At 52.3% G+C, this 22447-nt stretch overlaps 1 protein-coding gene across 3 annotated transcripts in view; it reads left to right on the forward strand.

Annotated features, from left to right (window-relative positions):
- Positions 1 to 10470: 10470 nt before the first annotated feature.
- NTNG2 (netrin G2) overlaps positions 10471 to 22447 on the forward strand; it is a 47447-nt gene continuing 35470 nt past the window's right edge. For all 3 annotated transcript variants that reach the window (XM_054220687.1, XM_054220688.1, XM_054220689.1), the window contains exon 1: positions 10471 to 11228. In XM_054220687.1, coding sequence (XP_054076662.1) covers positions 11016 to 11228 — 213 coding nt within the window. In that variant the 5' untranslated portion in view covers positions 10471 to 11015. The remainder of the gene's footprint in view (positions 11229 to 22447) is intronic.

A 22447-nucleotide genomic window follows, 5' to 3' on the forward strand; every position in this document is an offset into this window, starting at 1 on the left:
TGGTAGGATACTACAGATAGGCTCGTCTTCTGACTAGATGTGATTGCACTTGAATTCTGAGAAACTCCGATACAGACCTCGGGTAAGATCTGAATTTCAAGTGAGTCTTAATTATGCAGCACGCTGGACCAAGCCGTGGGGTCTGCGTGCTTCCAGCGCTGGATTCTTCCCAGCTCAGATGCAAATGCTGTTTCTTAGCCCTCTCTCTCAGGAATTCATAACATATTCATCAACTTGTAGTACCTAACAGCCCTGTCCGACTGTATTTGGAAGACCTTAATTTGACTCCGGTAGGAGTTTAACAATATTAATAACTAATATTAAACTGGATCCCTAACGGGGATGCTAGGACAATACCCTTTGATCATTGCACTAATCTGGTGCGATTGTGTTTGTATCAGCCTTGTTCATCCCGCGTGTGCTTAGTGCCATCTTGGCATGAATATGAAATATGCAAATCTGGGGGATACATGTTAATAGTGGGTCCATCTGCTAGGATCTTTTATTAAAGAGAAGTGTGAATGCAGTTGCCATGCAATACACTCTTACACACAGAGACCACGAGTTACGAAAACAAGAGAAAACATCTCCTGCTTTTGCCTTATTGGTATTTCACATTCATCGTTTCTGCAGCTGATTTTCATTTTAATTTAGAAATTTTCACAAAAACGAAATTTGAGAGAAAAAGCTCAACAGTTAGCAATGACTGTGCGTACACACGCGCGCACATCCCTTCCTCTCTAGTGACAGACAGGATATTACTTTTCCACTGCATATGAAATTAATACCCCAAGCATAAGAAAAAGCATGTAAATTCCAACCCTTAAAGCCTGATCTGGATCTCGCTTCTGCTGCTTAAGACAGTTATAATCTAGAGGAAAATTATCTGTTCAAGTTAAAAAAAAGATAATCCAGAGCTGCTGAATGGAGAGTCAAGCCCAAACTTCATCTCAGCCTTGAATATGGAGTCATAGCCCAGTGCCTCCGTAGCGTATGGATAAACTGCTACGTGCTGCTATTTCACGTTTTCTGCAATAAACAATTCTTTCAACTCTACCCAAAAAGGAAGAGCTCCTATGGCTCACTGTTCTTGTGAACCGCCGCGTCCTTAGCTTGTCTCTCCCGTGGATGTGTGCTCTTCCATGCTAATAGTTTGGGGGGAGTATGCCGTAATTTATTTAACAGTTGGCAGGTCAAACCTCGGTGCCCTAGATATGCAAGTGCTGATTCGGATGTAGAGTGGAGAAGGTGTCCCGATGACATAAAGTCAAAGTATCCATCTTGATGAGCATTCTTAATCCAGGAACTGCCTTTTGTCTACAAGCCTGCGGATATGGAGAGCTTTTGTCACCGCAGGTAGTTCTGGGTCTCACACTCATCCCAGAAGGCTGGGTTGAGCAACCGCTCCTTTCTTCAAGGGCACTGAGATCTGAAGTACAAAGAGGGCCCATATTCTCCTCCTTGCTTCACAGAGATTTGAGTAGGCAGGAGGGTAAGCAAGAGGAGAGGTTTTTTCCATATCTTCAATATGCAAATAGATTAGTGAGCTCAGCTCTCTATTCATTGCTTCCAACATACATGACACAGATGATGCTGTTCCCATTGTCAGGCTAAAACCGGGGGCTTGATGACAAGAAATTCACTGAGTTTCCATCTGCATAACGCTGAGATGATGGTTGGGTAAGGAAAGTCACTGCACTGGGATGCGTCAGCCCCACTGTCGACATCCACAATTTATTAGCTGCGTTTGGGATCTGAAAAGCCAGCTGCACTCCCAGTTATTCCTGCATGATCAGCTCGTAGTGCTACTTGGTGTGGCTTCATTTGTACCTGCCTGAGGGACTGCCACCAGTACAGGTGTAGCTACAGGTAGAGGTATTTCTCCCCAGTACAGGTGTAGCTACAGGTATAGGCATTTCTCCCCAGTACAGGTGTAGCTACAGGTAGAGGTGTTTCTCCCCAGTACAGGTGTAGCTACAGGTAGAGGTATTTCTCCCCAGTACAGGTGTAGCTACAGGTAGAGGTGTTTCTCCCCAGTACAGGTGTAGCTACAGGTATAGGCATTTCTCTCCAGTACAGGTGTAGCTACAGGTAGAGGTGTTTCTCCCCAGTACAGGTGTAGCTACAGGTATAGGCATTTCTCTCCAGTACAGGTGTAGCTACAGGTAGAGGTGTTTCTCCCCAGTACAGGTGTAGCTACTGTAATCCGGGCTAGAACCAGTGAAACTACTGGCGGGAGCATTCAACCAGCACATGACTCAAGGAAAAGTCAAGTGCTGAGATTGATTATACATGTATTTATTAAGTTCCAGTGATGCAAATGGCGTATGAGCATAACTGGGTCAATTATTTGGCAATCGGCACATGTGTGCCTGGGAGGGAAGCGCCTGCATGAGTCTGCTGGTTTTGTGCTGCTGAACACATCACCTGCTTGGAAAAGAATAAAGGTGTTTATCCCAGTGCTAAGGAAAGGGAGAAAAAAGAACAAGCCAACCTTCCGCAGCTAGCTGATTATGCATTTTCCACATCAAATTGTCAGCATTTATTCAATTACTTCACTCATTACAAGTGTGTTCTTCAACCACTAACCTAAAAACCCTCCCTGCTGCTGTCAGCTCCATTAGAAATGACACGTTCCTTCCTCAGGTTAAAAAGCCTTTGTGGAAGGCGTCTCCTCCCAGCGTGAGGCTCGGGGCTGCCGAGGAAACACAGCCCCGCGCTGGGAAGGGAGCTCCTCTCCCGGAGCCAGGCCAGGGGGGCAAAGGCTGGGGCTTCCCATGGGGATCAGCCTCGGGGTTGAGGTGAGCCCTCCGTGGGGCGGCAGGAGTCATTTCGAAAGCACAGACGCGCTCCGAGGCAGGGATTAGAGGAATTCGCAGGCCTCTGTCAAGGATACGGAGGCGATCCCCAGAGCCAAAACTGTATACTCTCAAACACTTTCATTTTAATAGTAAGTTAAAAGGAAAGTTCCCCTTCTGAGGGGTTTTTAATTATAGATCCCTCCTTTAAACACTCCTCCTGTTTTTATCCATACTTACTCCCCCACAGCTAGTAAAGATAAGGAAAGCTCTACCTTCCCCAAAATCAAATAAATCTTAAATGCTTCCTGAGCTGATTCACTTGGCTAAGCTCTGATTTGATATATGAAACAAAAGACAAGGCAAGAGACGAGGCAACAGAAAGCAACATATTTTGCCTGTGTCAAGGTGAAGTACTTCCCATCACCCAGCCGATCTCTGCTGGGGCTAATGTGCATCAATAATATTTAAATGATCAAAGTTTTTCAGCAAAGACGGTGATGGGGGTTTTTTTCTGACTTGTCATGCTTGTTTTTCTTAAAGAGGCAATGACCTGCCGTAGTCAAGGCTTGCCGTTTGGCACGCAGGAGCGTTTTGCGGAGCCGTAGCTCCCTAACGGAACAGCGGCCTCATGTTTCCCTGCACAACAACCTTTCTCAGCCTAAAATGCTTTGCATCCCATTTCCTTGATCTGGCTAAGTGCTTGCATGCTGAAAATCCCACCCTCCCTCCAGCTGTCCTTCTGGCAGGAAAGAGACAGCATCTTCTCCCTGGAGAGCACCGGCGCTGCTCCTTTGGATATCTAATCGGGGGGGGCCACGTTCACCCCGGGCCCTGGAAAAGCGCCCGAGCTGCAGAAAATGCATCCGAGGTCTTGTGCGGGAGGGTGGGAGGCGGGGAGCCGGGGGAAGCCTCCCCTCCCACAGCAGATGCTCTCTGCCATCTCCCTGGTAGCTTTCACAAAGGGAAAAAATGTGGCGTACCCCAGGGGCCCCAGGATCCGGCTCTTCCCTCTCCGGCCCGCTGGGGGGGTGTGCCTAAAGGCAGGGGACCAGCAGCTGCTGCTGGCCCAGCCCTGCGGTCAGGGAGGGCAAGAAAATAAATATCCCCCCCCAGCCCGGACGGCGTGTACCAAAGCTGTCTGTTGCTCAGTTTCTCAGGCTTTGTGTGGGTTTTCCAGCGTTTCTCCTAACTACAAAATATTATGTCTCTCTTCCTTTTAAAACTCGGTGATTTCGTCTTTGTACCAGGCACGAGGAACCGGGAAGCACAAACCTCCCCGCTCCGATCAAGGTGGAAGCTTTCTTCACGTCCAGCTTGCCAAGAACAAAAGGACAGTACAGGGGTGGGAGATGAGGCAAATCTCCCCCAACAAGCACAAGGTTCAAGCAGCCTTCCCCTCCATCGTCCCCAAAACAAAAGCACCTTTATGAATTTCATCTCCTTTTCTCCACAAACTTCTCCCCGGAGGTCCCGGCTGGCTGGAGAAAGCCACCGCTGGAACAAGGGGTCGGGCTGAGCTCTGCCTGTCAAATATAACCCGAACCCCCGCCTTGCCAAGGGGTCTCTCGCCTGCTCCTGGGCTCGCAGCACAATTCTGAGCTTTGTGTTTCCACCTAATAAAATGCTTACTCACTTGCAGGAGGCACTTTGACATCCTTGGCCGCACATTGCTAGATAAGGACTATAAAAGGAACGTATTGCTATTATAGGTGATACAGCAATATGTATCCTCAAATGAAAGATCCTTTATAAGCCTGGTTATTATTCTGGCAGTAATCTTGGATCTCTCTCCACGGACCCAACTCAGCTCAAGTGTTAGCGAGCGCATCGCCACCGAGAACGGGGGCTGCGAGGTGTCACGTTTACCTTCTGTTGTCTCAGTCTATCCTCTGCCATCCCAAGTCGGGAAAACACTTCTCTCTTCTCCCGCGCATGTCAAAAGCACCATTTGCCATTTAGATTTAGGGAGCCAAATATAGCCATAGTATAAACAGGTGCGAGCCTGCATATGTCAATAGAATTACACCTGCTTATAATGGGTTTACATTTGGCCCTTGAGCCCCAGGGATCCCTTTGGGAGCAGAGGCTGTATTAAATATTAAGGGCCTTATTCTCCACCCCTGCCTATGCCGTAGTAATTAAATCTCAGTGCAGACCCATTGATTTTCAACCGCGCTCTCCTTGCACGAGAAGGCAGCGCTCAGCGCCAGGGAGGGGGCAGAGCCGGCCCCTCAAGGAAAAGCACATCCATTTTGCTCCTCACAGAAATTGCACCCAGAGGGAAACGACAGCCAGCATTAAATATTGGCAAAAGGTGCTTGGGCAAATGGTCTAAAATTAAAGATTCGCTGCAACTCTTCCCCATTCCTTCCAGCCTGCGACAGCCGCGCTGCCGGCTGCATCACAGCCCTTCTTTGGGCCCCGTCTCCATGAGTGCCCCAGTCGATCTCGCTCTCTCCTTCCCAGCACAAGGACCCTTGGAGCCAAACCCGCCTGTTCACCCCAGGAGCAGGAGCAGCGCGATATCCCACCCTCCGAGCTGTTCCTGGGTCTCCTGAGTCGCCCGATAACCTTGGACAAGCCGCACAGCTGCTCCCGGCCTCTCCGGGGTATTAGGCTGATTAGTTAATTCTGGTGATTTGCCTGGAGGTAGCGCCTTTTACCTGTGTCTATACAAGTCTTAGTGCTAGCTTCTGATCCGTTGAGCTTGCAGGGCTGAGAAAAACGACTTTGGTTTTTCTTTAAATGCCGTGCAGTTTAGAAGTGTGACGACTCATACTGTGCTGTTATTCTTTCCAATTGAAACCTAATGATGCGTGCATATCACTTAACTCTGATGTCAATAATCAGCACACCACTTGGTCTTTGCCGTGGCTATTAGAGGGAATGAAAATGAAATACCAACTCCTTTTTATCCTGTTACGGTTCCATAATAACTAATAAAGGAGTAATAAGTGAGACACGGGGAATTTCCAGGGGAGTCATTACTACGGAGAAGAGCTAAAGGCACAAAGTGAAATCCAGGAATATTAGCCAGCCCTGAATTCCCAGCCAGTGCTTCTCACTTAAGTAATGCTGCTGCCGTAAAATAAGTGTTTACAGAAAAAATTACCATGAGGGAAATATGAATCTATGCCCTGACCGGAGCAGTGGAGATCAAGCCAGAATCAAAGACAGTCTTGCAGGTAAAGACCACCCTGTGCGTCGGTGTAGCGTTTAGGCTGGGCCACAGTCAAGCTGCACGCCAGCATTTCATAAATCTCACTTATGCTCCAGTCTAAGGGAAGCGCGTCCCAGAAGAGCTCTAAATCACCTCTGCCTGGTCACAGGATGGATCGTGCGTTTTCCAGGGACTCTTGGGTGGGAGAAGCCACATAGAGACCTCAGAGCAACGGGCCAAAGGAAATCATGTAACAAAATACTGAGTCGATGAGATTGCAATCCACATGCAAGTTAGACAATGCACTTTCTGGCTTAGAAATTATTGAATTCTTGGTTAGGAAAGAACAGTCATTTTTTGGCGGTTGTGTACACAGGGGGTCGTGGGGATTCTTTGGTTTTCCTCCCCGTGAGTGGACTGTCATTTACCCCTGCGCATGTCAAAAACCTGTCGCTGCTTAGGAACGATCCTGTCTCCAACATCTGCCTGGACATTTACCTGCCACAGTTTTATCCACCCCGTCCATAGCTGGAGCCTCCTCTGCCCCTCAGCATGGGCACAAGAGAGTTGACCCAAGGAACGCCTATAGCTTCTGCATCCTGCCACACCTTCCAGCCCTGCGTGTTAATCCCCTGCCTTACCAAAGAAAACCAGGTTTGGTTAAATCCCAAAGCGCATTCCCACCGTTATCAAAGCATTTCCCAGCCATCTGATTTCCCCATCTCCGAGTTCCTGCTTTGTTTATCCTATTAATTCCAACCACCCCCTCTTCCCCCAACACACACACACGCAGCCTCATTTACAGCATCTTCGCCAGCAGAAGCCTCCCCAAAATATTCAGGGCACACCAACCCAGAACTTACACGTGCGGGGAAACCCTCGTGACTAGAGCTCTTATTATTTTTTTTCTTCCTCGAGCAAACATGATCTCATGATTATTTTTTTTTTAAGCTCTTAAAGAAAAAAAAAAAAAGAAGGAAAGAAAAAACCCACCAAGGAGTGGCACTCCCGGCCTGCCGTTATCTAACCGGAGGCAGCGGGCTCTGCCCGGCCGCCGGGACGGCGCGGATGCTGCAGCCGCGGTACCCCCGGAGCCGCCGGGGCTGAAGGCTCCCCGCTCGCAGCCTCCTCTTCCTCGGGTGCTTTTCCTCCCTCCTCCCTCCCTTCCCCTCCCCTCCCCGCTCGCATCGCCTCCCTGCACCTTTAAGAAGCACATTGCTCGCCGGTGGGATGGTGTGTGCTAAAGCTGCACAGAGGAAGTTACGCAGCCGGGATCAGGCACGGAGATAAAAGCTCCGATTGTGATTGAAAGTGAGAGCAAAAGGGATTTCAGCCTCGGCATTAACTTGCCAGGGGAGCCGGGGATTGCACAAAGCTTCCCCGGCCATCTGCCCTTGGGGGCCGGCGGCGCAGCGGCTGCCCGCCGGGCTGGGGGGGGTTGTGGGGGGGTTCCCCCCGGCCCCGAAGTTCGCTGCTCCGCCGGGAGCCCCGCACCGCAGAGCTCCCTCCCTTCCTCCCTCCCGGTAAGGACCTGCAGCGCCGAGCACCGGGGCGGGAGGGGGGAAACGGGCCGGGGGAGGCGGGGGCGGGGGAGCGGCGGGCAACGCGCGGTGCCGGCACCTCTGCGCCCATCTCCCAAATACCGACGGGCGTCGTCCCTCCCCGCGCCTCTGAAGTTGCTCAGAGGGTCTCCCGGGATGTCCGTGTACCCCCCCCGCCCCCCGCAACGGGAGGGATTTTATTTTTCCTCTCCGGAGTTGGCAGAGGAGGGCGGGATGCGGGGACCCTCAGCCCGGGGATGCTCAGCCCGGGGACGGCTCCCCGCCCGCTCCGCCGACTTCTCGCACCGCCCTGGCAGTCTCTAAAAGTCCTTTCGTGTAAAAGAAACCGTGCAGGGGGGGCGGGGGCGCGGGGAAGAGCACCGGTTTGCCTGGACCCGCGAGTGCATTGAGGAGAGCGGCTGAATGTAAGTGAGATTCACGGGTTTTTCTGCGGGGAGCCCGCTGCTCTCTGAGCTTCGCGACGTTTTTCGGAGGGTTCAGCCTCCTGTCGCACCGCAGGCAGAGCGGGGGGTTCCGAACTTCGCTTCTAAGGCTGAGGGCAAGGGATGGTCAGCGAGGAAAAGAGGGGGAAAAACTCACTCTTGGTCGTTGTAGGGGGGGAAGAGTGGTTGGGGTTCATTTTGAAGGCAACGCTTGTAAAAGAAAATTGAAAACTCCTTCATTGAGTTTACTTTCTGCACTTAATTCCAGAGCAGCTCAGTTGTTGCTCAGCGTTGTCTCTTTATTTCAATAGGGTGTTAATCCAATAATAAAAATAAAAAAAAAAAAAAAGAAAAAGGAACGAGCTAAGTCAAGATACAATCTAATTTTGTGTTTTTAATACTCTGGCTATCAGTCCCCAGTGATTGCTGAGTACTCTTCAAAGAAAACAAAGAGCATTGATTCTATTTGTTCCCATGAACTGCAGTTTCTTAATAATATCAGGTGAAGATTTCTTTTCTAAGGATCAAACCAAATCAAGGCAGGGCAGAACCTTTAATTCGGAGAGTCCCTCTCACCCGTTTGCAGTGTGCTGGCTTCTTTCACAGCAACATCGTGCAACTATTTCTGCAAAGAGACTGTACCGGCAAAGTGTTGCACCACAGACTTCACAGGGAACCCGCACGCCTGGCTGATTGACTGACAGTAAACACATTTTTCCGGCAAATTTTTATTTGCCTGGGAATCTGTGACATTTAGCAAGCATAACAAGAAACTAATAGATAATATAGATCCTTTCTTCCTGGGTTTTTCCCTAACAGCCATTCAAGTGCAAAACATAATTGTTAAGGCAATGAAAATGGATCCGTAAACTTAGCAGCACTGGAGTCCTCATTAAAACTACCCGGCTTGTTTTCCACACAATACTGGAGTCTCACGCCCTCCGCTGCTATTAGGCACTTGGCGGGGACCAGTTTGATGTAATAATTAGGAACTGACTTGTTATAACTGAAAAGACAGCTCTGATGTCAGCGGGACTTATAAACACTGTGTCACACCGGTTTATTATTTTTACTACATTTACTCATAATGTAAAAATAGCAGCCAGTCTATTCTTTCTATGGGAGTTTATTCAGGTCCAACGCAGCTATAATAGGCTCTTCTTTGAGAGCTGGTGATGAAGCACGAGGGAGAGCTCCTCTTTTCTGAACTCATTCATCTCAATCAGCAATCTTTCAAGCAAAAAGTGGGGAAAGGGAGATGGCAGCACAGCAGTGAAGCCCCCGGACATGGATCACTGCATCTGTTACCCTGGAGTTTCTGAGCTTTAGTCACTGAGCTTTTACGAGCGACCAAATCCTAACCAGGCAGTTGAAGCAGACACCCCTAAATTGTGGAAGAAAAGTTGGGGAACCAAACAGAAAGGGAATTAGCCAGGGCTGAATTTCTGTTCTGGATACATGCCTCCCACCTTCTCTTATGAGATCTCCCTCCCGGGTCCAATGCTGAGAGAGGGTTTGACTCTTTCCCCCCCCCCCCCCCCCCCCTTCAGCTCTTTGTCATTTTTTTTTGTAATTACTTAAGACTTTCATAGCTCTACTGGAAAGACAACAAAATTGCAGAAATGTTGCTGTAACCTGAAATGAATACTGGGAAGGTCATTGCTCTTTGTATTAGGTGAACCTTAAATGTTATTAGGACTTTAAATTGTTTTTTATTAAATGTTATTGTTCAGATAAATCATATGGGGGATGCTGGACAATGTATCTGTCTCCCCAGCTGTCTTATTTATTTGCTTATCTTTTTAAAACTATCAATTTGTCTGTCTGTCCCTGCTCTGTGTCTGCATATTGTCTTCTAATGACCTATAGCTGCTTCTTGATATTATTTGAAGACCCATTAGAGCTCTTGTTGTCCAGCGCTGTTACAAAGCAGATACCTTAAACGGGGCAGCGCTCCTTCTCATCTCCCAAACAGAAGAGCCATAAGCATCTTGCTATAGATTTCTTTTTATTAAAGTTGTATATCTCCCTTTTACAAAAACTTGGCTTGTGGCTCGGGAAGTCCAGCTGAGGGCTGTGACTCCTGGGGGACCCCTGTTCCTACAAGTCTTGTTGCTCCAACTGTCCCCCCAGCCTTGCTCCCAGCTCATTTCTCTGTCCCTCTGTTGCAGGTGCAGCCTGACGGTGAGCCCTCCCTTTGCCCTGACCGCGAAAGAGCGGGGAGACCTCAGGGAGCAGCATGGCTTGCAGCTGAAGGCTTGGGGACCTTGATGCTCGGTTGCCCAAAGGCAGAGTCAGACAGAAATCCTCGCCTGCGAGTGCCTCGCCACCGCTGCCAGACACAGAGGGAGAAGCGGCAAGGCCAGCGCTGCTCCTGTCAACCCAGCGCCCTGCGGGGACCACTGCGGATCTCGCCACCCAACGCAGCTACATTGACACCACCATCCTTTGGGAGAAAGGAATTCTAGCTCCAAAGAGTCTCTCTTGTCAGAGTTGTACTGATGACCAGATGCTATATTTATTTTACGTACTAATGTCCATAACCCACAATAATTATTTAAGGCAGACCACAGTTTAAGGCACTTTCCACAGCGACGCATTTGTGGCAGACAAGAAGGTTGAGGAAAACCTGATCCAGCACCATCTCACGGCCTCTCCAATTTACTCCTATCAAATTTCATCAGCAACTCAGAACTTGATCTTCCTATTGATTGACTGGAGTCACCTCTAGATATTTTCATGCTGATTTGGAAGCTTTTACATACAATAAAAGGGGGGGGAAATGAGGTTAAGGAAGACTTTTGACCACTGATCAGCAACTCCAGCCAAAACTTTCCCAATCAAGTGATTTGCGAACTTGGCTCCTCTGCAGAGAGAAACTTTCCACATCCGAATACAGCGTGCAGAGTGAGATCGTTCCTGTTATTGTCTGGATCTCCTTAGACTGGATCACTTTTAAATGAGGAGTTTCCATGCTGATCCTGAGAGCAACCCCTAGCCCAGTAGCTGCCTTCCTCGGGACTCTCGGCACTGCCCTCGCCCAGGGATCCCGCACTTGGCCGCAGCTGCCATGCTCTACCTGCTTGCTCTCCTCTTGCACTGTCTCCCCTTGGCCATGGGACAGTATGACATTTGCAAGTCCTGGGTGACGACGGATGATGGCCCGTCATGGGAGTTTTATGCTTGCCAACCCAAGGCCATGCGGATGAAGGATTATGTGACAGTACGGGTGGATCCGGCGGGAATCACTTGTGGGGACCCGCCAGAGAGATTCTGCACCCACGTAAGTGTTTCCCTCCTTGTTCGATGTGTTCTAACGGACTCTGCGTGCGGGTGGCCAGAGGCAGGGTCCTGCCGAGATGCTCTTAGGAGGACATTTGGGCTCGGGGTGGTAACGGTGGCTGCCACCTTGAGCTCTGTCTCCCTGTCTGCAAAATGGGGAGAAGGTGTCCTGCCCATCCCGGTGCTGTGCCGCCGAGAGGTCGGCCCTGGAGCAGGGATGGTGCTGGTGTGCTGAGGGGAGGGTGAGGAGGAGCTGGGGGGGTTTAGCAAGCCCTGGCTGGGGGTGGTAAGGTCCGGGTGTTGGAAAAGCTCTGCCGCCAGCGAGCACAGAGCCTGAGCTGCTGAGCACATCCCTCTGCTTGCTGCAGTGCGTGGGCTGTGTTCACCAGCCCCATCCCAACCCGGGGTTTTATCCACGGTGGGCGCGTGGTCTCAGCGTGAGTGAAGCCGGGGCAGGGCGGTGGGGCCCAGCGTGGCTCCGCGCACCGGCAGCTCAGGCGGTCGGTCTGACGGCCACGAGTTTCACTGAAGTCCCTGAAAATGCAGCTCTCCCTCTCTTCTGCCCTCCACATGAAAAGACTCTCTGGGCAGACACTTGCCCTTGTAGTTAGAATCTTTAACTTATTTTCTCTTAAATATTAATCATTGCATTTCATTCCGTGCACCACAAAGCTCAGCAGGAACATTTGATTTATAATTCACAAGGCTTTACATTGTTAAAAAGAGTTCGGGGGTCAAAGCAAAGAGCAAAACATCGTGGCTGTACCGTCCTCCAGGAGTGGCCCAAGCCCGCATTTAAGGCCCAGGGACCAAGCCAGCCCATGCTGGCAGGGTTTCACTGGGGTGAGCACTGGGCAAGGAGTGTCTCCTAAAAAGGTATATTCGCCTATTGCCTGTAATGAGAAGCGGAGAGTTCTCCTCCCTCTAAATCAGAGGGAGAGGCGACGGGAGTCCCAGTTTCTGTTGCCAGCGTCACCCAGACTCAGATACCCCATGCCACAGCTCCCCACCTAGAAAACGCACGTACACAGAGAAAACACCCTGGGCCCAACCAGCTCGGGGTGTCTCTTGAAAATCCAAGAGAAAACTGCTGCTTTGATACCAGGAGATGCCAAACATTTATGGCCATCAGAACGTGCCACCCCTATTTATTTACCCGGTTCTCCCCAGCCTAAGGGGTCTCATTAGTACCAGGGAAGATATTTTCCCTAATTCCCAATGAGTAGCAGTGTTTCCTTTTAAAAGATGATTTGAAAAGAAAGATTAAGTCAAAGGTTGCAAATAAAGCAGTTAACTATCGACGGGTCAGTCTGGATTTCCATTTATCTGACTGGCTGCGGAAGGATTAAAGGGTGAACAATACCAGATTGTTTTCCGCTACGTTCACTGCAGCTGTTTGCAAACACTTCCCGACTAAGGATGCCCCAGGCTTCAGCTCCACTGACCTCCAAGGAAGCAAAAGACGCAAACTGCAATCAGCTCTCTACATCTCTTGGTTCAGTCAATACCGAGCTAAAATCTTTCTATTCTGGGCGCCAGCAGTATTTCCTCGTAGCGTACGCCTGCCATGTGCTGTAACACTTGCAAACACCGTGTACCGCCGTGAATGGGAGTTACACAGATGCAAAACACGGATTTGCCTTCCTGTCCCTGCCTCACCCCGGGGTGCGCGCCTGGCCCGGCTCTCAGCTCCCGACACAGAAACCAGCGCTCAGGGCAGCGTCCCTGAGCAATTCCCCTGATGAAGAACCAAGCTGAGAACACGAGCAGTATATTGCAAGTTAGTTTTTTTAGATTTTTGGGCTAGGTTTATTAAACGCCCCCTGTGTTCGTGGCCCTTTCTGCCCCATCTTACACCACTGCTGTCCTCTCCGGGGGATTAAAGAGTTTTAAAAACAAAGCAGAAGAAGAAGGGTGGGCAAGGAGCCCACCCAGCGCTTAGTCCAGAGGTAGGAGATGGCTGCAGGAGAGATCCAGGCTCCGGTCCAGCCCGAGGGCTTGAGTGGTGTGTGCGGGGAGGCCATCAAGGTACATTTTCACGGCCTCTGTCACCGAGAGTGACACATGGCCATTTACTGCTGAGCATCCCCTTATGGTCAGTAGAAAGTGGAATCAGCAAGAAATGGCCTTTCCCTCGCCGGCCTGGGGTGGCGAGACTTGACACCTATTGACGTGCAGAGAGAGGCGAGTGGAGCCCGCAGGGGACGGGAGCCGAGTTTTGCCACCCCTGCGCAGAGGAAGCGCTGGGCAAAAAATCAATGTTGCTGCCCACCGATCGTTACAGCCTCCGAGCGGGGAGGGCTGGTGCTCGCACGAACCCTGCGCGGCTCCTCGACTGCTCAGATGCCTTTCGACGCCCTGTTATCCTTTCTTTTCAGGTTTTAATTATTTTTATGTAACAGGTGTGTTCTCACAGGAGCCTGGCTTTCCAGCAGAGAAGTTCTTACGGTGACTATATTGCTTTCTTAGGTGTCTTTCAAAACAGCAGGGGACTGTCCGTGCAGTTAAACTGACGTTATTCAGAATTAAGCACAGCCTGGCAGGACGCCTGCGCTGCTCAGACAACTGAAATCAAAATTAAAGACACGCAAACATCCCTCCCTGCTCAAGGCAGCCGGACAAGAGGGAGCTGGACGGTGTCCCTGCACGGGGCATGGCTGCGGGCAGGCAGAGGGGGGGACTCCTGGTGAAAGTCAGGGCCCTGTAGGACAGGGAGCGTTGCCTACGCGGCTGCACTGGTACCGAGGAGGCATCGCACAGCCCGCAGCATCACACACTACGGGTGTACCAACTTCGAGCAGCACTCGCAGAGAGTTCTGCAAAAGGAGGCGCCCGGGGGACCGCAGGAATTATTGGGAGGATTGTCCTTTCCGCTCTACAGCAATTCGAGTCACATCTGGCTGCTCCCTTCTGGTTGGGAAGCGTTTTGCTGCTTGTTAAAGTCGTGGGTTTTGCTTTTTTCCCACAGTTTCTGAACCTTCTCCTGTTCATGTCAATGCCTTTCTGGCAGGGTCACCTGAAAAATGAATTGTACTTTCCCTCCTGGCAGGGCAGGGGGAGCGGTGGGAGCAGGAAGACAGATGGATAAGTAAATAAAAGCCTGAATGAATCTAAAAGCGTGGCTGGAGACTAATAGGGAATGGATCTTTTAACCAAGGATGCTGAGGGAAGGGTGAGACTTCAAAGGTCACATCCAGGACACGGTCCGGGGCGGCTGAATGCAGATTTCAAGTGAGGGGGTTTGCAGGACAGGCAGGGCTGGGGAACGGCAAAGCTGCACAGGCTGCGTGGGGCAGAGGGGAGACGCGGCGTTACTTCGTCATCCCACCCTCCTGGGGAGGAGGAGGAGGAGGGCACAGCTGACAGGGCGCCCCCAGGTAGTGGGATGTTCTGAGATGCTGAAGCACTTCTTTGACACCGCGCAGGGACCTCGGAGAATTTCACTTTCGAGCATTGGTGTTTTGCACACATGATAAAAAAAAATTATGCAGGTTTTGTGGGCAGTTTACGGGCAGGGTGGGTGGCGGGCAGCAAGCAAGCACCAAAGCCACGGACCCTGCTCCAAACAGGTTTGCAGCTCAAGGGGTTTCCAAATCCTCCTAGCAAGGCGGGGCATCCAGGAGGGGTGTCCGGAGCAGACTCCCTGTGAGCCAGCGGCCGTCACAAACGGCTTTGCTGCCTCTTGACACCCCGGCAAGAGCCCCACGCACCCCACTGGCGGCACAGGGAGCCCAGCTCGCCCCTGGGATCGGGGCCCTTTCTTTCCCCCCGGAGGTGTCAAGACAGTATTTCTTGTTCAGACACCGCTCTTTGATGCCGGGCCGAGCTCTTAGCCCATATTGATGGGTCAGGGGTATTTTTATTTGGCGTCAGCAGTGTTTCATGTGCTAATAGAACTTGTTGATTTTGGCACAGGTACATGAAAGGAAAAGGCTTTATTTATTCATTACACATTCAGCCAAATTTGATGTTTAGTTTAATTCTTAGCTAAACTTTTCTGAATGACCTGTGGTTATAAGGCTTGTACTAAAGAACTATTTCTCTTAGTAGACCAGGTGCTAAAATTGGAAATGCAGAAAAACTTTTGGGCACAGAAACCATTTTCTCTACATTCTTAGTCCGTGTCATACAACTCTACCCAACCATACCTTCATACGCCCGTTTAGGTGCAAACAAAGGATTGTGCATTTGGAGATGGTTTAAACTAAAGTCAAAGTTTGTAAAAGAAAGAAGGAAAATGGAGTTGCTTCAGAGATGCTCTTTCAAGAGCCTTTTTAAAGATGCAGCACGATCTGGTGACTAAAGGATGGGTCCATCCCTTCTGGTACCCCGAGCAGAGGCAAAGCCCCCAGCCCGCCCCTCGCAGGGAGGTGCCGCCTTTCAGAGAGGGGACCCAGGGGGACAAAGCGCGAGGGGTCCTCAGCCTTGCGACTGCCCCGGGATTCACGGGCAGCCTTTGGGCTGAGCGGAGCCCATATACAAGTCAAATGGAAAATCCTGTCCCAGAAAAGTAGATGTTTCTGCCTCCTCCTTGAATAAACCAGCGCTCCCCAGAGTTGGCTGCAAACCCGTCCTTGGCCTTGGCAGAGGGCTGGGAGTCAGAGCTCCCCTTTGCTCTTCCCTACGGGACCTATGTGGCATTGGGGACAATTACTTTGCTTTTATGCCAAAATCCAGCAGCACAAGAAATCCTCCCTCCGCTGTCAAATTGCCGGGGACATCTCGGTCAGGGTTGTGGGGATGGAAAGCCGCGTCTTTCTTTCCACATCCGTAAAGTGCTAACAGCCCCCCTTCTCCCTTGAACCCTCCAGTACCTTAAATTAACACCTGGAAAACACTCCCCTTTCCTTTGAGGAGAGCCTGGAAAAGGCAACTGCTGCCATTTCCATCTGGATGAAGGTTTCCCTCATCCACCCCTTGCACCGGTCGCGACATTGCTTTCGAGCGTGGGAGAAAAGGCTGGGGCCTGTCGGTTTTATTCCCACCCGCAGTCACTTCTCAGCGTCGGGGCTGCTGCAGAGAACACTATTTGAAGTCAAGATCAACGGCTCCATGCCCTTGGGGCCAGACCCTTGGATTGCACGTTATTAGCTGCTCAGCAAATTACACGCTGCTCCTCTCCTACCACAGAGGCTACTCCGGAGTGCGGCAGGATCTCGCTGTTATAAAAGCAGAGGCTTTACAGAAAACGAAAGAATACAATTCAGCTTTAAATTAGAGAGTGCTGAGCAAACTGGATTTCCCCTCACAGTCCGCAGCAATTTCCTTAAACGCCCAGTTCGGGATTCATCTTGTTGTAAAGTGGGATGCTGCTGCCCTAACAAGGATCATTTCCACTTGCCGATGGAAGAGACACAGCGATAAAAATCAAGCTGTCAAGTAGATTTAATTGGTACAGTGAGCAGAAAGTTTACCCCCATCTTGAAAGAAATGGGGAAGAGTAAACTGCTTTTAAGCAAAGCTTTGCTCTTCAAAGGGAACAGTGTCCAGATGGGAAAAGCTGGAGAGAACTGACTCCAAAGACTTGCTGGGGAGCGCGGCCAGAGCCAGGAGAGCAGCTCTTACAGCAGCTCTTACACTCGCTCGTACGCCAGCTCCACGTACGAGTTTTCCATAAGCAACTTTTGAAGCTGAAGCTGAAGGGATTCAGGGAAGTCCTTCCCATTTATTTTTCAAGTCCATATTGTATTCTATAGCATGGATATGATCCCCATAAACTTTCAAAGGGATTCTCCCTACAGACAAGACAGTCTGAGTGGGAAGGAGCGCTGTCCTACCACACTCTGGTTTCCCTAAGGGAAAGTCTGGTTTCAACCTTAGTTGAGCCCCGGTACAGTTTCAGACCCCAGACACAATCTTTTTACCATCAGAATTTTGAAGCGTGGGGTTTAGGCTGTCCCAGCCCCATGACCCTGCCCGTTGTCCCGCACGAGTGACAGCCACGTCCCCTCTTGTCCCCTTGCAGCAGCACTACCAGCTGCAGAGCCGTGGTCGGTCGGAGCCATTCTGTGATCCGTCTGAAAATCACCTCTGCAAAACAACCCAAACCGCCCCGCTTTCCGCTCCCGCAGCACTGCATGCTGAGGGCTTGGCTGCAGCGCTGCATGCAGCAACAGCCAGGGCGTCTGCAGCAGCAAGGGGCAGCCAGCTGCAGAAGTGGGGTTGTAAAATCACCTATGGTGCTGGATGGGCACCTCTTGCCCCATGGTTACACTCTGGGGCAGCGCAGCAGCAAGCAAGCAATCCTGATGCCCTCAACAGGGACCACCCAAGCTCTCCATGTGGTTTACCCCATGGTTTTGGAGAACCCAAAATGGAAACATGACCAAGGAATGCCAAAACCCCACGGCACAAGCCCACAAAAGCCCATGGCACAAGTGGCTCAGCAGAGCACAGAGCTTCCAGCAACACAGCGATGGCCGGGGGGTCCCCAAGCTTAATGAATTCCTCCTCTGACCTAGATGATGAGCTCCATCAAGCATGAGCAACACCAGCTCGGCAATGCTTGGCTAGCAGAGCCTGAATTTCTGACTTGCTGGAGTTATTATGCACGTGTGGGCTGTTGCTGACCTGCTTAGCGGGAGTTCTCCACCGAGCTGGTGTGAGCACCGCTGCTGCTCTCCAAGGCATCCACCTCCTTGGGCGCCCACCTGCAGTGCTCCATGTGCCCCGGGCACGTTCGACGCAGAGCGCAGGTGCCTGTGCTGGAAAACTCCAAAGGGGCTTTTTCCTCTATGCACTGCGAAGCGCTCCTTGATGACCACCCAGGAGATGTCTAAGGGGAGAAGGTGATGCCTGCAAAGCCCTGGCTAGGACCCACCAGCAAACGGCAGTTTGAGCTTCCAGCCTTCTCCACAGGCAGACATCCCATCCCCTGCAGCCTCAGACAGGTCCTGTGAGGTCTCCCCGCAAGTCCCCTCATCTTTCAGGCAGGGTCACCAGCCCCCACAGAGGGCGCACACGGCAGCACTGACCCCGCACCCACCGTGTTCCACTGCCCCAACTTGTGCTTGCTCCAGCGTTTGGCACTGGCGCCTCCGCACATCTGCTCCGCGCCGTGAGCAGGCGGGCTTAGGGAAACCTGTGGCTTTTGGCTCCATGGCCGTTTCTCCGCTTGTCAGCTGTCCCCAGACCAGGAGCTCCGTGGGCTCAGGCGTGCAGCGACACAGAGCCCCCAGGTTGGGTCACAGCCCAGCCGGCTCCCACCCGCTCACATCTCCGCAGAATCAACTAACGCAGCGGCCTCCCCTCCCTGGAGCAGCTCCACGTGCGACACCACGACTCCAACCTCCGCCAAGTCGCCCGGGAAGGCGAGTGCCGGTGTGTGATCAGAGCAGCGCGGTGACGGGTGCCCGAGCGGGCAGCGCAGTCACCCACCCATGAGCCCATAGCCCAGGACCAACATGGGCAATGGGTCTCTGCTCCTCCAACGCTGAGCTCCATGTGGCTGCTGCCACCACTGTGTCCCAGTCCTGCCCTCGGCACCTCCACATCCCTTTTGGGGGCAATATCCCAAATGGAGAACTAGCACAGGTCCAACTGGTTTTTACCCCCAGCCAAAGGCTTTGTGAGCCCCCATCCCCTGGACAAGTTGGCTGCTTCAGCTCCATGGTGCTGCCATTGAAAGGGTGTAGGGGAGCCCTCTAAAGGAGAGGACGGCAGTCCTGCCCTCGGGGACTGCCCCCCGCAGCAGCCAGGGCAGGTTTCGGGTTGAGCACAGCACCATCCCGGCCACCAACAGGCACCTGCTGTAACGTTACCTTTAAAATAGGGCGTAAAGCAGCCAACTGCTTCGCATGCACCAGCAAGAGCGGAGCGCTCCGCGCAGCAGCCACGGGAGCCCTGATGGGAGGCCGGGGGTGGGTGCCGGGGTATCCACCACCCAACCGCGCTCCCCCCGCCAAGGCCGTGGGGAAGATCTGCACCTCCATCTGAGGACCACGGCAGAGCCTCCGCTCCCTCCCCTTTCCCACCCCCAGCCTCCGCCTCCTGCCCTCCCCCATTCAAACTATCAGGGCCTCTCTTACAGAATAAAATATTAATAGCGGCGTAGCGAGCCTCTCTGCAAAGGCTGCATGTATCGAGCTTACAAGGCGCACAAGCTTTTAGAGAGCAGGACACTTTTCCTACTTCCTAAGCATTTTCTTAGTCCTGAATCAATAATGCACTCGGAGCCCAGCACACAGGTCGCTGCCGCTGTGCTCCTGCTGGTCGGGGCTGCGGCCACGGATACATCTCCGTAGCAAGACACAAGGGCTTAATAATCTGGCAGCAAAGGGATGGGGCAGGATCCAAGCAGCTTAATTCATAGAGAAGTTTCAGGGAAGTGCCCTGGGAAGAGCAAAGCTTGCAACTCTTGGGTACAGAAAGTCCAGGTTTGGAGACGAGCTAAAAAGCAGTCAATGGGATTAAATCCCTGTGTCTTTGAACGTGTGTCCACGGTTGGTGGCTGAGGGGTGTCTGCTTCATCAGCTTCCAGTCTCGGGCTCTAGGTCACTCCGTAATCCACAAATTCGCGAAAGGAGCGGTCGCAGGGGTGCAGCTCCGGCGGGGAGGTGAGCGCAGAGGTGAGCCCAGGGCGCCAGGAGGGACGGGGCTAGAGCGGCTCACCGGGGGATTAGCAGTTCACAAAGAAAGAGCCGCTCAAAAATTATTCCATGGGAGGCCGGGCTGCGGGCGGTGCATGTGTGTGCCCAGCACAGACGAGATTATCTGCTTAGGAGTGGAATTTTCCAAGCGGCGTTAACCCTTGTGTCGCCCACAAATGGTCTGCACACGCGTTTTTCAGGGCAAGGTGCCGGGCAGCGGATCCGGCAGCAGAAGCCGAGTGGCTGCCCAGCCACCCCGGGGCTTTGGAAATGAAGTACTGCCCCGAGGTCACCCTGCAAACAGCATGCTCGGGGCCCTTCTTGGAGAGGTCACCTCTGGACAGGGCTGATTTCAGTCAGGAGGTTAAAATTCACCAGATTTTCTGACCTGTCCTGGCTTAGCCAGAGTGGGCGTGAAGGGATTTGTGTGGTGCACAAGCGGTGCCCGCTGCGCTACAAAGGTGGAGAGGTGACTTGGGACGGTCCCTGTGCGTGACGGGCAGTATCCCCCTCCAAGTCCTCCCTTTGCGGAGAGGATGCTCCCCGCCTGGATGTCAGCCTGCTGCAGAGGTTGTATCATCTGCGGTGCAAAGATCGGTTCAGACCCTTTTCATGGAGGTACTACAGAGACTAGGGGGAGAGTTTCAGAGACAGAGAGCAGAGATTTCCTTGACCCTCATGGTTTGTCTTGACCCTCACATCAAGATTGGGTGAAGAAGCCACTGCTTGGCACAGCTGTAGGTGCCTGGGGGAGCTTGGTCTTCAGAAAGGTGGAGCCTCCGATGCTCCCAGTGAAGCCCAGTCCTGCCCCTGAAATCCCTCCCTGCCTCAGTTTCCCCATCTGGAGATGGGATGTTGTGCAGCCACCACACTACCCTGTCTGTCGCTGTGATGTTTCCCCATGGCTGGTGGGGAGAAGGGCACAGCGCTGAGCTAAGATGAAATACGTATGAGATGCTTCTCGAATTCAGAAGCAGGCTGGAGGGGGAAGGGGAAGAGCAGCCGCAAGTAGGGGTTGAATCTCTTCTCCGGCAGAGAGACGGGCCCAAGGGAGCCCGAGAGCCTTGAACGAGCGGCGCACTGCTCAGTGAATGAGTATCTGCTTCAGGCCAAAGGGAAGAGGCAAAAAGCAAAGGAAAATGTCTCGCTGAGCGCGTCCCGGCGTGTCCTCGCAAAGAGCTGGTGCCGGTTTCTGCTGACTCACGCTCTCCCGAATCCCACACGCAGGCAAAGCGTGTCCTAACGCCCATGCCGAGGGGTGACCTTGCGCTTGGACAACCTCCGATCCGGGAGGAAGGGGAAGGAAGCGGAGGAGCAATCAATCCCCCAAACCGCGGCCAGGGGGGAGACGGAGGGAGTGACATTCAGCTGAGCCAGAATTAGCAGCAGATCTGTGGAGGGACCCCATTTCCACCCTATTAATAATTCATTCCAGCTCTGCCTTTACCTGCTCATAAACAGCAAACAGCTTGTTAGCGAGGACCGGTTTCTCCCTTTTTGCTGTCTCTGCCCTAATAAGAGCCCCTTGTAGATGGCTGGGGGGGGAGGTGGTGAAGGAAGGGCACACGAGCGAGAAACCACCCCACCGGCCCACCCTGAGCACCCCAACCCATCCCATCCCCGCAGGCTCCCTGCCTCCCGCTCGGGGCTGCCCTTCCCCTGCAGAGGTGAAGCTGCGAAATAACCCCTCACCAAACCTTGCCAGAACCTGCCTACACGTACAGGCCATTTAAAACCATCTCTTTGGGGGGCTACCACGAAGGAGGGAGCGACGCCTGCGGGGTGTGGGGACGAGGGGTTTGCCGGAGCATTCCCAAGCCCCCGAGCGGCTCTTGGGCAGCAGCCGTGCAGACAGCCCCTGGGAAAACTGTATCTTCTGCCACGCGAGACAGCTTCTGGTTATCCAAAACACAGAGAGCTTGACCAAAGTGGTATTTTTAAAAAATAGGTGGAAACATAGCGTCTTGAAGAAAGCTATTAAAGACTTCATTTCAAAAAGGCGCATTTTGCATTCAGAGCACCCCCAGCGTCTCCACAGCCCGATGCTGCGGTGCTGGCCCATGGGGGACCCCTCCCTGCACTGACAGACACCCCAAAACGGCGCAGGCAAAGCTGTTTCCGAGACGTGTGACGGATCTGAGCCCCAGCCGTGCCGCGGGGAAAGGCTGCTTGGGCATGGGCGATGGGGTAATTAGTGCAAGAGGAGCGGAGCCTGGCCAGGGAGCTCTGTGTGGCCCCCCCATGGCTCCCGGTGTCCCCCCCTGTCCCTGGGGCACCGACCGGGGAGGGCACAGACCTTCACCCGGGCTCATGGGGAAGGGCTGGTGCGCGGCTGTTTGGCTCGAGAGGGGCCTCTTATTTCTCCTCAATTATCTCCCTGCTCCCAGCCATCTCTGGCCGGCGAGTTATGCCACTTGCCAGCTGTTGGAAATAATCGCTGTAAATTAATTATGGTTGTTTCACCCCTCTGATCCCTCCCAGCCCATGAATAGAGCGAAAATTAATTGTCAGAGAGCATTTCCAGTTCTCTGGGAGTCCCATCCTGGCCACGGGCAGGTTATGGTTTATGCCCTGAAGCATGAGATTTAATTACCCACAAATGTTATTTTTGATCATAAAATCACCTTATCTT

The sequence above is a fragment of the Rissa tridactyla genome, chromosome 14, assembly GCF_028500815.1.
Source record: "Rissa tridactyla isolate bRisTri1 chromosome 14, bRisTri1.patW.cur.20221130, whole genome shotgun sequence".
Taxonomy (NCBI): Eukaryota; Metazoa; Chordata; class Aves; order Charadriiformes; family Laridae; genus Rissa; species Rissa tridactyla.